This window comes from Apodemus sylvaticus, chromosome 6, assembly GCF_947179515.1.
Source record: "Apodemus sylvaticus chromosome 6, mApoSyl1.1, whole genome shotgun sequence".
Classification (NCBI taxonomy): Eukaryota; Metazoa; Chordata; class Mammalia; order Rodentia; family Muridae; genus Apodemus; species Apodemus sylvaticus.
In genome coordinates this window covers 56,000,254-56,012,679 of record NC_067477.1, presented here as the reverse complement: position 1 = coordinate 56,012,679, position 12,426 = coordinate 56,000,254, and the positions used below count along the sequence as shown (strand labels likewise).

General features: G+C 34.7%; 1 protein-coding gene across 1 annotated transcript in view; it reads right to left on the bottom strand.

Moving 5' to 3' along the window:
* The window catches only part of Mdga2 (MAM domain containing glycosylphosphatidylinositol anchor 2), a 788,307-nt gene that overhangs the window by 135,958 nt on the left and 639,923 nt on the right, over positions 1–12,426 (bottom strand). The window contains exon 8 of the mRNA XM_052185765.1: positions 6,550–6,843. Within this exon, the coding sequence (XP_052041725.1) occupies positions 6,550–6,843 (294 nt within the window). The remainder of the gene's footprint in view (positions 1–6,549; positions 6,844–12,426) is intronic.

Here is a 12,426-nt window from a genome sequence, read left to right as displayed (position 1 = left end):
TTCATCCTTATGACATATTTTTATGGTTTATTGTTAGGATATTTTTAATTTTGTAAGGACTCTCAAAGAATTTGGTAGTGCATAAATTCTATATTTTGGAAAAACAGATCTTGTAAATATTAAGAATGAATACAAAGAGACCGAATTTTGATAGTTACATATGTTTATGCTCCTTTATTTAAGAAGTGGATACATTTTCATGAAATGAGAAAGAGAGAAAACAGGCAGCAGAACACGCCTTCAAAAAAGAGATGGTAAACGTTTCGGTTCCCAAGCACTCAGTTTCATGCCCTAGCTGAAGGGTTTATGTTGAAGGACTTTTGTAAGTAAGTGACTTGTAGACATAGCTTGAATTCCTTTCTGCACAATGATGTTGGTCAGAAGTACTTAGCTGATTAGACTAATTAAACTGGCTTAATCTGTACTTTTAATCATTATGTTAGATCCAGATATTTCCTGTTTCAATTTTGTACACAGGCTTTTACAGTGCCCAATGTGTGTGTGTGTACATGTACATATACATATATACATACATATATATATATATATATTGCCCTAAGGAAACTCTTCTTGCTCCTACATTCAAACATATGCAGAGGGTGAAGCAGAAAAGTGTACTGGTTTTCTTCATAAGGGCCATAGACTGGATGATGTCATCCTTTTCCAGGTGATGCTTAACCTTAAGCACGGGATCCGTGCTCTATTCTGAGAAGTCCTGTAGAGCAGGGGAGTCCCTTAATGTTTTCTTGGATAGTTTCCAAGGTACTCATTTATCTCCCATGTGGTTATCAATGATGCTCTACTCTACTCTCCGGAAGAACGAAAAAACCAAAACCTGAGAGTGTTTGGGAATACAATGCCAGTTTAGCTATAGTAAATTCATTCAAAAAGATTCCTGGAAATGCAATTTGTGTACACAGGAAGTTATATTTTTAAAAATTTAGGAGTAAAAAAATTATATAAAGAAGTTAAAGATGATATGTATATTTTTGTATAGGATACATAGACCAGAGATAATATTTCCTTAAATTATATATACAGATTTTAAATGAAATAGTATCTTAGAAGCTCAATTTTTTTTTTTTTGAAAATAAAAGGTCTTAGTGACAAGGAGGAGGCAGTGGGCAGGCTGGGAGAAAATATAAATATTAATATTTTCAAAATATTAGCATTGCCTCAGGGTTCAGTTGATTAATGCTTCTAATAACTACTGAAAACAATGAAAGAGCTAATATAGTCATTTAATCCAAACAAAGGGACGCTGTATAATAAATGCTGAGTTCTTGTTAATAACCATTAACATTAAAAATAGGAAAATGAACACTGAATGTATTAATATCTTTCTAGGGGGTAAAAAGCCCTCCTCAACCCACTTTTAGGTATTTTAAAATGAGAAGAGAAAATTAAAATTTATTATCAAACAGAATTTGTCTCTAGCCCAGGGGTTCTCAACCTTCCTCCTGCTGTGACTCCATAATACAGTTCCTCATGTTGTGGTGATCCTTAGCCATAAAATTATTTTCATTGCTACTTAATAACTGTAATTTTGCTTATGTTGTACATCATAATGCAAATATTTTTGGAGAGAGAGGTTTGGAGATAGAGGTGACCCACAGGTAAAGAACTACTGTTTAACTTTTCTCTGTCATAGAAAACCTGATTATTGATCAATAAATTAAAAAAAACTATGTGTATGTATAAATATTATGATGCTAAAATTTATAGGCTATGTGAAGACCCAAGTTCAGTCCTGAATGTTTGTGAATGTCTATATCTACATGCCTATATCTGCCTATATCTGCATGACCCACACCCTGCATAGACATAAACACAGACACAGAGCCAGACACCTGCGTATGCGCACAATCACATGTGTGTGTGCATGCAACATTCACACATACATTGTTTTGACATGAAAGAGTTAAGAGGAACCACCAGACTGATTTCCAAAGTGATTGTACCATCTTACAGCCCCACCAGCAGTGGAGGAGTGTTACTCTTTCTCCACATCCTCGCCAACAACTGCTGTCTCCTGAGTTTTTGACCTTAGCCATTCTGACTGGTGTAAGGTGAAATCTCAGGGTTGTTTTGGTTTGCATTTCCCTAATGACTAATGATGTTGAGCACTTCTTAAGGTGCCTCTGGGCCATCCGAATTTCTTCAGGTGAAAATTCTTTCTTTAGATCTGTACCCCATTGTGTGTGTGTGTGTGTGTGTGTTTTCTTTTTTTTTAATTTTCATTTTCTATATTCTTTGTTTACATTCCAAATGATTTCCCCTTTCCTGGATCCCCCCTCCCCATATGTCCCATAAACCTTCTTCTCTCTATCCCTTCTCCAATCACCTCCCTCCTTTTTCTCTGTCCTTATATTCCCTTCCCATGCTAGATCAATCCTTTCCAGGATCAGGACCCTCTCCATATATGAAACAGATGCCAGAGAAATAGTGCCCTCCTCCATAACACTGCATAAATCCAGATGAAAAGCTAGTGCCCTCTGTGAAGCAGAGGAACTTCACACTTGATCATGGATTTCACAGCTTCAGAAATATAAGTAATTAATGTTATGTATAAGACAGCAGATTATAATATTTTTGTCGTAGTAGACATACTAAGTTAAGAAGTATGAACTAGAACTAGGACGATAACGGCAAGTATGAAGATGGATTCTTAGCTTAAATCTTCACGTAAGTCACAAGTTAAGACAAAGAGAATCATACTAATAATCATATTCTACATTCTGTTACATGTGATATGCAGGGCTCTTGTCATTTTGCAATATAATTTGATACTATAAACACAAACAAGAACTGCACATTTCCCCTTATCTGGAAATAAAATACTAAAACCTAGAAAAGGTAAGAGAGGTGCTATGAAGCACATACATTGCAATAAATAGTTTTGTAAATTCAAGATTCTGGGGCTAAAGACAATATTGTAAATGGAGGCTCCCTTGGGAAGCAGTGCAGCATCAAGAATAGAATTTTCATGCCACCCTTGCATGTAAATTTAAAACCCAAGTTATAACTTGTCATTCATGCTTCTAATGCAGCCTTTTCAATATCTATAAAGTTAATTTATATTATGAAAGGAAACTAAAGGTCACAAGAATCAAAGTATATTAGTGAAATAAAAACTTCAGTTGACACACTGATATTTATTATAAAAACAATTCAGTTCTCATACATCTCTGTACTGATCACATTAACTCTACAGACAGAATCCCAGCAGGGTTATGTGGGAGGCAATTGTCATAGCTAATCATCCTCTTGCTGAGATAAAATATCTTGGCAAAATAATGGAAGGGAGGAATGCTTATTTTAACTCAGGGTTCAAAGACTCCAGGTCTATCCTGATGGGACAGGACATAGTCACACTCAAGGGAATTGAAGAATTAGTGTGAACAAGGACAGGGAGTAACAGGAGCAGAGGCAGGGGCAGAGAGGCAATGCTAGAACTGTCATTGAGAGAGATGGCTTGGATTATTCTAGAATATAAGAAACATGTCTAGCAGGGTAGAACTCTTCAAGCATTTCTATTGTTCTGGTTCGAAGGGAAAATGCTGTCCCTTCACTTACAAAGCTTCTGGATAGGAAAAGAATAACTAACTGGAGAGAGGCTCATTGGGTTGCAGGGGATCAAATCAGGGCCTGTGGAAACAGCACTCTAAAAGAGATTTGGTGTGGCACAGGCTGTAGAGCTGGAAGCTGAGGTTTTCTATAGATACCCTCAGCCGAGTTCATAGAGATAGAAGCATCCCTGACACGCCAGGGCAAATGACAACAGGCAATGGTATTATTGTGCTGACCACTTTCCTCTAGCTCAGTGGTCCTCAACCTTTTTAATAGTGTGATCCTTTAATACCATTATTCATGCTATGGTGACTCCCAAGCATAAAATTATTTTCATTGCTACTTCATAACTGTGATTTTGTTACTGCTATGAATCATAATGTAAGTATCTGATATGGAGAATATTTGATATGTGACCTCCAAAGGGTCATGACCCATTGGAACCACAGATTTCCTTATACAGGTAAACACACTACCTCAGAGCCTAAGTAAAAAAAAAAAAAAGTCTTAACTAGCAGACAGGGTATTGAACATGGGACCTAAGACTTGAGACTGGGTTCTCAAAAAGAAAAGTCTAGAAGACACTCCAGTCACTGAGTTTAAAAGTCCTCACTGAAAAATGCAAAGACTGTAACAGAAGACTGTGGAGGGGAGGAGGTAATTCCATCATTTCAAGGTTATAATATCTTTTATTTATTTTTTCTTATATTTTTATTTACATTCTTGTATTTCAATCCCAAGGTATCAATGGAAGGAGATCAAAAGAGATTTTAAAAGAATGTAATGGAATATATTGACAAGAGTATAGAAAGATGCTATTGGGGGAAGGAACGGACCCGCAGATAGTGATAGAGGACAGCGACAAAGATGACTAAGAGAATAGTCATGAACAAAATGCTCTGTTTATGAACATAGCTAGGTATGATACTTTAAAAAGTAACAAAGAAATTAAATTAAGTTTCCAGGTATGGTATTAATCTTAGAACTTGAGAGGCAGAGGCAGATAGATCACTCTGAATTCACCTTGTACATAAGTGAAACCCTAATCAACAAATCAACTTCTGACACCTTAATTTCAAATAGATACCAGAACCAGAAAGTATGTGTATCTATTATTATATTTGCTTATATATTTAAATATATTTATACTCTTGTTAATTGTTGTTCACATAGATTTGTTTCATCAATTAGCCATAATATATATGTATTGTGCTTGGAATACACAATGAATTTAATGGTTTGTGAGCTAAGGATGGGGCTTACTGAAATGTTTGCTGAAGACTGGATCCTAAGTACTCATGTAAAAGTTTAGTGTGCATCTGGGATCCAAGTGCCAGGTTGTTAAAACCAGGCTTACCTTTAGTCAGCCACTCTAGCTAGTCAGTGATCATCGTCAGTGACTCTGTCTAAAGAATAAAGTGGAAAGTGACTGAAGAAGACAGCCAACGTCAACATCCAGGTTCCACATGGATGCTCACACGAGTGTGTGTCTTCCTGTGTGTACATATCCATGCACATGTATATACCACACACATATAAGTAAATAAAACCTGATTATGTGGAATAATGGAATTTGTTGTAAAGGATGCAGTGAACCCAGCATGTATATGCATGGTTTTGGATGATAGAACAGTATTTTATACTTACATCAATAATTTTATAGTATTATAATTATAAAATTATTCAAAACTCTAATTTTTGTAATGAAATCGTTGAATGCTTGTTTTTTGAAAACAATTATTTCTATTATTCTATTATTAGAATCTCTTCACGTTTCATTTTGAAGGAGCAAGTCTTATGCAGATGTGCAGTCTACGTAGATGTGGAGTCTACAGTCAGGGACGATGCTTCTAGAACACAAACTGATCCTTGCAGGAACATATAATAAGTTACCAAATGCTTGTGCTTGGAAAATTCTCAGACAAATAAGCAGATGCTTCCGTAGGAGTGGTTATATATGCAATAAGACACTTGAAAGACCCAGTGACATCTCGAATGGGACCTGGAAAGGCTGCTGCTGCTGGCTTCCCAAATTGAAAGGGTGGGGACACCAGGCTCAGAGTAGAATGCTTACAACCACCATCCTGCTCTATCATGGAACTTTGCACCTTTATACTTACATCAAAAGAGTTGAATTTTAATGATTTCTATTGGTATCTTTTTTGAATCACATTCCTGTCACCATAGAAACAACAGTACAATGCTCCTCATCATCTGCTATTATAAGATCAAATTTTACAATCTTGTGCTGATTTTTATAGTTTTCCCAATGTAAGCAGTACCAGTAGTATTGCTGGGTTTTTATCAATTCTTAAAATTATTGACTTAATTACTTTTAAGAGTAAATATTAATCCCATATGCTCTAGAGCTTTTTTAGTAAGAAATACAGCCATAGTTTCAATAGAAGCAGTTCAAGAATGATCTTATTTAGCTTATAATTAATCACTTATCTCTTAGCTAATATAAGCAGAAATTCATCATATAAGATGGTCATGAATTCTATTACTAGATGATTATGCAGCCTACTCCAACACCTTCATACATGGAAAAGTAGTATTTCAATGATCGAATATGCACATTTAAGCAAAGGGATTCTTTAAATAGATGGATGATTTGGTCCACAGGCATGCAATTATCTAAAGACATGAACTATGAAAACTAGAGAGTTTTGTAACCTGAATTAACAGTTACCTCCATCTTCACCTTGCTTAATTTGCACCCAGATGGATTTTAACCATTACTGTTGCTGAATCTTCAGTCTTAAACACCATCATAATCATAACTTGTACACGAAAATACCTGTTTTCTAACAGCTAAATAATAACTAGATGAATGGCAACTGCCATTTGATTTGGATAGCAATTGTACAGAAATATTTCACACTGGTTGAATGCTAAGAATCATGTCTTTTACTCATACAGAAGTGTCATCGCCTCCTTTATCCCCACACAGAAACCAAGGGAAGGAAATTTACTCACACTGCACAATGAGCTGCACCAAGGCTTCTCTTGGCTTCACGTTGAATCCGTTATACTGGCTGGTCTGGCATTTGTACATGCCTGACATTTCCCTTGACACGTTTACAATCCTGAGTGTCCCATCGTAACTCTCCATTTGCATCGTCCCATCAGGCATTGCAACTTCTTTATCTGCTCTAGACCAAAGGATGATTGGTTTGGGTTTGCCAGTTACTTGACACTGAAGTTCTATTGTGTCTCCTTCTCTGGTGACCAAAGGTGATTTTTCCTGTGGAACAGTCAGATTGGGTGGAACTTGAAATGGGAAAAAGAAAATTTTTCAAGGTTAGTATAAACTGGTAAGACATATTCAGATACAGAACATCATAAGGAAAACATTTTTTCTGATTGAAAGAATTTGACAATGCAGATGACATAAAATATAAGAATTACAGAAATAAGGGAAGATACTCTTAAAATAACCCTACAACTTTCATTGTGTATTCTCAAATGAAGACCATAAACATTTTCACAATAAACAAATAATGCAAATGTATTCAATGCCTTGTCTTTTTGGCCGTTAACTGGATCCTCAGTCTTTGTTTTAATCAGAACAAACTGATGAAACTTTTTCCTTTACATACAAACACAACTCTATTCCAACAGCTAAGTTACCATCAGTTATACAGAAAACTACCCGTCAAAATAATAGCAATTAGATAAAAATATTTTAGTTTAGTAGAGTTTCAAAATCACTTTTACTCATGTGTATGTCACTGCAACACAAAACATGGGGGAAAAAGTAGGTAAAAGAAGAACCTGCCATATAAAATTAGAAGTTAGAAAGACGTGGATCCTGCAATGGTCTATTTTCCCTCTGGTGAGAATTTAATTGAATAGCTGGCCAATACCATATTCAAAGAGTTCATTACATTTTCCATTTTCTTGAGATTTAAATTTCATAATATGTCAAATTATCATATTTTGAAACAACATGGAAACTTGGGAAGATATATCTACTTTTTTCACAAAATTATTCTTAAGAAAAATTTTCAAAACATTTTCATCAACTATAAGCAGTATCAATTCTTCTAGTAAATTATTTGTTGTTTTACTGAATGTACTCAGGATAACATTTGAATAGTTTTCTTGGAGTTTAGTTTCTTGGTCTGAAATGTAGTTGTGTTAGGTTTTAGTAGAAAACCTGAAGTGCTGAGAGAAACAGCACACTGTGATTTTCATACAAACAATATTCCAAGCACTATTCCATGAGAATATTTTCTTTAATTATGCAATCATATTTGAATTAACTTAAATGGGCATGCAAAGTGTTAAGTCCACAAACATGTGCTAAGGTTAATATTAGAGATAAGAATAAAGTGGAACATAAATGACTCTAAGTTTCTGATTAATGGTTGCAATCATTTTGAAGGTTCTGAAGCACTGAAGGTACAGGGATAGTTTATTTCCCCATTAGAGATGACTGGTCTTACTGTACTCCAGATCCAAGGCAGCAAAACGAACAGGTTCAAATTATTTTTCAACTAATGTTGAAATGGAAATTTTACAACATTTAGAGACTTTGATTCAAATCAACGTGATACCAGAATCACTTTGGTATTCAAATGTTTCACATGAACATTTTTATTTTGATTCATTTTAATATTTGATTCCAAGTTAAGGAATGTGAGTTATATAATACACATACATCTTAACAGCCAGATAATATGAACAGTAATCACCATCCTCTTGTACTAAACATTACAGCAATTGCCTTTAAAAAATTATGATAAAAATGGATACACTTAGAGAAAAGCAATTATGACTCAATTTATTAAAAAATTTATTGTGAGGATATAAATAATTTAGTTAAAGAATTTACATTTAAAGAAGCAAACCATAAAACTATCATGCAATTCTAAGCATTGTATTTTAACAAAATAACTAAAAGAGTCTGTAATATTTGTTACAGTAAATGAAATAGAATAACAAAAATGAATTTAACATATGATGTCTTCCCTACCAAGCACAGATAAAGATTTTACATTTCTATTAAACACTCTTAATAACCCTAAGAAGTAAACATTTAATATTAAAATTCATCCAGTGAGAACACCCAGTCTTAGGATGCCAAATACATCAGTGTGATCAGAAATAAAGACACTGGCAACTTTCTATGACACTGGAAGCTGGTCCAAGAAGTCATGGTCTCTAGAAACGAGCAATGGACAACTTTTCCAGCATCCATACCCACTGGCTTCACGGGATCATGAGCAGGCTCACTTTATATGCCTTGGTCTTTGACAAGAGGAAACAAGAAACACAAATGACTTCGTGATGGATAGTTCACAAATTTATCTGTCTTATACTATACTATCTTTACTAAATCTTCCTCTATTAGAATATTTTGAATGTGTCAAATTTATATTAAGACATATCAATTCAAGTCTGTATCCAAACATTAATTAACCTCTGTGAATTAAATAAAAAACTATAATTTAAAAGACTTTTTGAGAGACTGCTGCTGTTTTACATAATTACTCTACATAATCTTGCAAAGCCAAAAATATGGATAAGTCTACCCAATCTGAGCAATAATTTCTAAAGTTTTGCAACTAAATATTTGCTTTTTTTTATGATCCAAAAGGTTGCTCACCCTGCAAAAGGAGCAGAGTACAAAGTGAAATATAGGAAAGCCAAAGGCAAGCATTTATGTCTTGACTTAATATAATGAATATGTAAAGCTCTTAAAACACTAGACCATTATAATTAAATGCTTGGCTACCTGACATCTCCTAAAACTTTATTATGACAAAAAGTATAAAATTTTCTTTGAACATTTGTTATTTGTTTGTTTATAATATTTAAACTTACCTAATTAAAGTTAGTGATACAGAATTCAGTTTTAATCTTGACAGCTTAAAAATAGATCCTTTTATGTATTACTTTGAATTTTACTAAGCAACAAAAATGCATGAATTACATTTTATTATCCTTTTCTTCTGCAATGTGTTCTGTTTCCTTTTGTGGCTACTTGATGCCATGCCAAATGTGGGTCCATAGACTAGATTTCCATGGCCTTCCCAGTGTGCTTACTGGAGTGCATACCACACAGGCTTAAGGACTTTCAATCATGAATCACAGCCTTTGTTAACAGCTCTGTGAGCCAAAAATTACATAATAAATATTATAATTTCCAAATGTTTGATAAGCTTCTCTCATTTTCCTTAGACTAAAATTTCTATATCCTAAACACTAAACTTTGAATTATTACTTGCTTTCCATAGTAGATCATGATAACTCCTATTGACTTCTCTGTGTTTTATGTGATGATAGGATAGATTCTTATCTTTTCCAAATTCCTCTAGTCTACAACTGCAATCTATTTTTTATACTCCAAGTTTTTCAAATCTCCAAATTTAAATATTGCTCATTTCTTGAAGGAATAGTTAATTATCAACATATGCCATTTGCTAATCAAAACGATAGCTTTCCTAGTTTTCTTATATCCTCTTCCCTACTACTTCCAAATACTATCTAACCCTTATCTGTGTATTTATGTTTGTGATATATATATATATATATATATCAGATATTATTGAAAATGTCTTCCACACCTGCATATTTTTTTTTAGATCCAATACCAGATGTCTCAGGAAGGCCACCATTCTCTTTCTTGTGATTGTATCATATGTAGTCCTTTGCCGCTAGTATCTCACTCTTCCAGCTCTCTGCATCTACCCATCACTTTAGCTTTTCCATCATAACCATTTTTTTTTGGTCCAGATTACTATGAAATCCAAGACCTCAGTAAGGTTGCTCCCCAGCACACAGATTTAAGAAAGTCTGAAAGCAGCATGATAGATAAGTCATGGAAAAGCCATAGCACAATATGATAAAGATTTTTAAATGATGGTGCAATTTCCTATAGCTATTATATTAATATTGAAAAGGGACAGAATGTTGGTGAGCAGTGTGAACAGTTAAATGTGCTATTGTTAAGTGGAACGTGTGGCTGTGCAGTATGAACTATTTTATCCAAAGCGATTTTAGTCTTCTACCTCCCCAGTTACTACATGAGATGACAGCTTGTGGTTTGTTTTACAACAGTAACTTTTATTATCCATATGTATCTTATAACAACGTATTCTACATGTCAGAATGAAAATAAGAGCTTCCTGAATGAACATACAGATTTCATTGTTGTATTGTCAGCATCCAGGAAACAATCTTATGTATAATAGGAACTCAGTAAAATAGTTTATACCTATCAAATAAGTTGTGACAGAGAGATATTGGCCAATGATTGGGGAGGAAACAGAGACAGAGATAAAGGAAGTACAGAAGGAGGAAAACAAATTCTTGTAGAGCCTTCAGCATCACCAGAATAGTGCTTTTGCTTAAATAGACTAGTACTGTCTAGTTTTCTTCATATATTTTGGTCCAATTTTTACTTTCTTCCAGTATTTGTGAAACATATTAGCATATCAACTTTCTAAGAAGCCCATAGAATGTAAAACATTAAAACAATCTATATTCAAAACTCATTCAATGAAAAGTGTATTTTTTTGTGATATAAATTAATCCTTCTCAAAATGGTGCTCTCTCTGACATGGTAACATGCATGTTTTACAGGTTTCACTGACCAGTTCACCATGATGCTCCTGAGCAAGAAGTTATTATTAATTTATTTCCCTCTGTTCAAAACTATGGGGTTCCTGGCGTCTTCTAGCACTCTTCCCTACTGTGCATGTTGGAACTCAGTTGTTACATTTTCTCCATGTATATGTGTGGGCAATGTCTGCATGTCTGTGTTTATATGTACATGAGTTTACATTACTGTAGGAGTGCACGTGTATGCACACATGCATGCATGTGTATGTTGGTGCATGTTTACATGAGTGTGTGTGTGTGTGTCTGTGTGCATGTGTGTGCACCTGCGCATGTACGCATGTGTTTAGGCCTGAGATATCTTTCTTAATCTTTCCCTACCTTTTATATCAAGGCAGATTCTTGGAACTGAATCCAGAGCTGCCATCACACATACCCTGTATTTATATAGAAATTGGAAATCCAAATTCTGTTGCCCATACTTACAGCACCTCTGCCCATACATATCAGCATGTGTTGGCCTGTTTAACTGCCTGGAAATTCATTCTTCCTGGCTATGGGAGGAGCAGTCAACCCTTGCCCTGTTCTTGGGCTCTACCTTCCCCATGTCTGGGGCCCAGTCCGTCTGCCCTTTGCAGACACTGGCTTTGATGTGAGTAAACTGAGAGTGGCTCTGCTGCCTGGACTGACAGCACAGAAAGGGAAAGGCGTGGGGTGCGGGATGGCAGAGTTACCCAGCTGGCTGAAAACAGACAGCAGAAATAAACTGACAGGAGGCATGAGCAACTTAAGAAAGCAACACGTAGTAAAGTGAACTGAATCTGGAGTAAGTAACTCAAAGTAGAGTTTGGTAAAGTAAATGAATGAAGTTTGGGTAGATTTATGATACAGGTATCGCAATTTGGTGGTAGAGTTTTAAAAAGTGATCCTCCCATATTCTTTTTTTTTTTTTTTTTTTTTTTTTTTTTTTTTTTTTTTTTTTGCCATCTTTCATTTAAAAATACTAAAGGGGAAGCTCCAAATGGTTTTAAATCAAAGAAGAGGCAGTTTAAAGGAACACAATTTATTGCAGTCTGTGTGTTTAAAATGGTTTATATGAATTATACTACTTATTGTTTCTTAATAAAGGTATAGAAAATACAAGACAACAATCTGATAAACCTGTACTTGTGATAAAAAACAATTCCTTGCAAATAAAAATACATATATATTTTCTGACATAGTCCATACTGAATTACCACAGTGGGAGTTTCTACAGATCGAAGATCTGGGAAAGTCCTGTTAAAA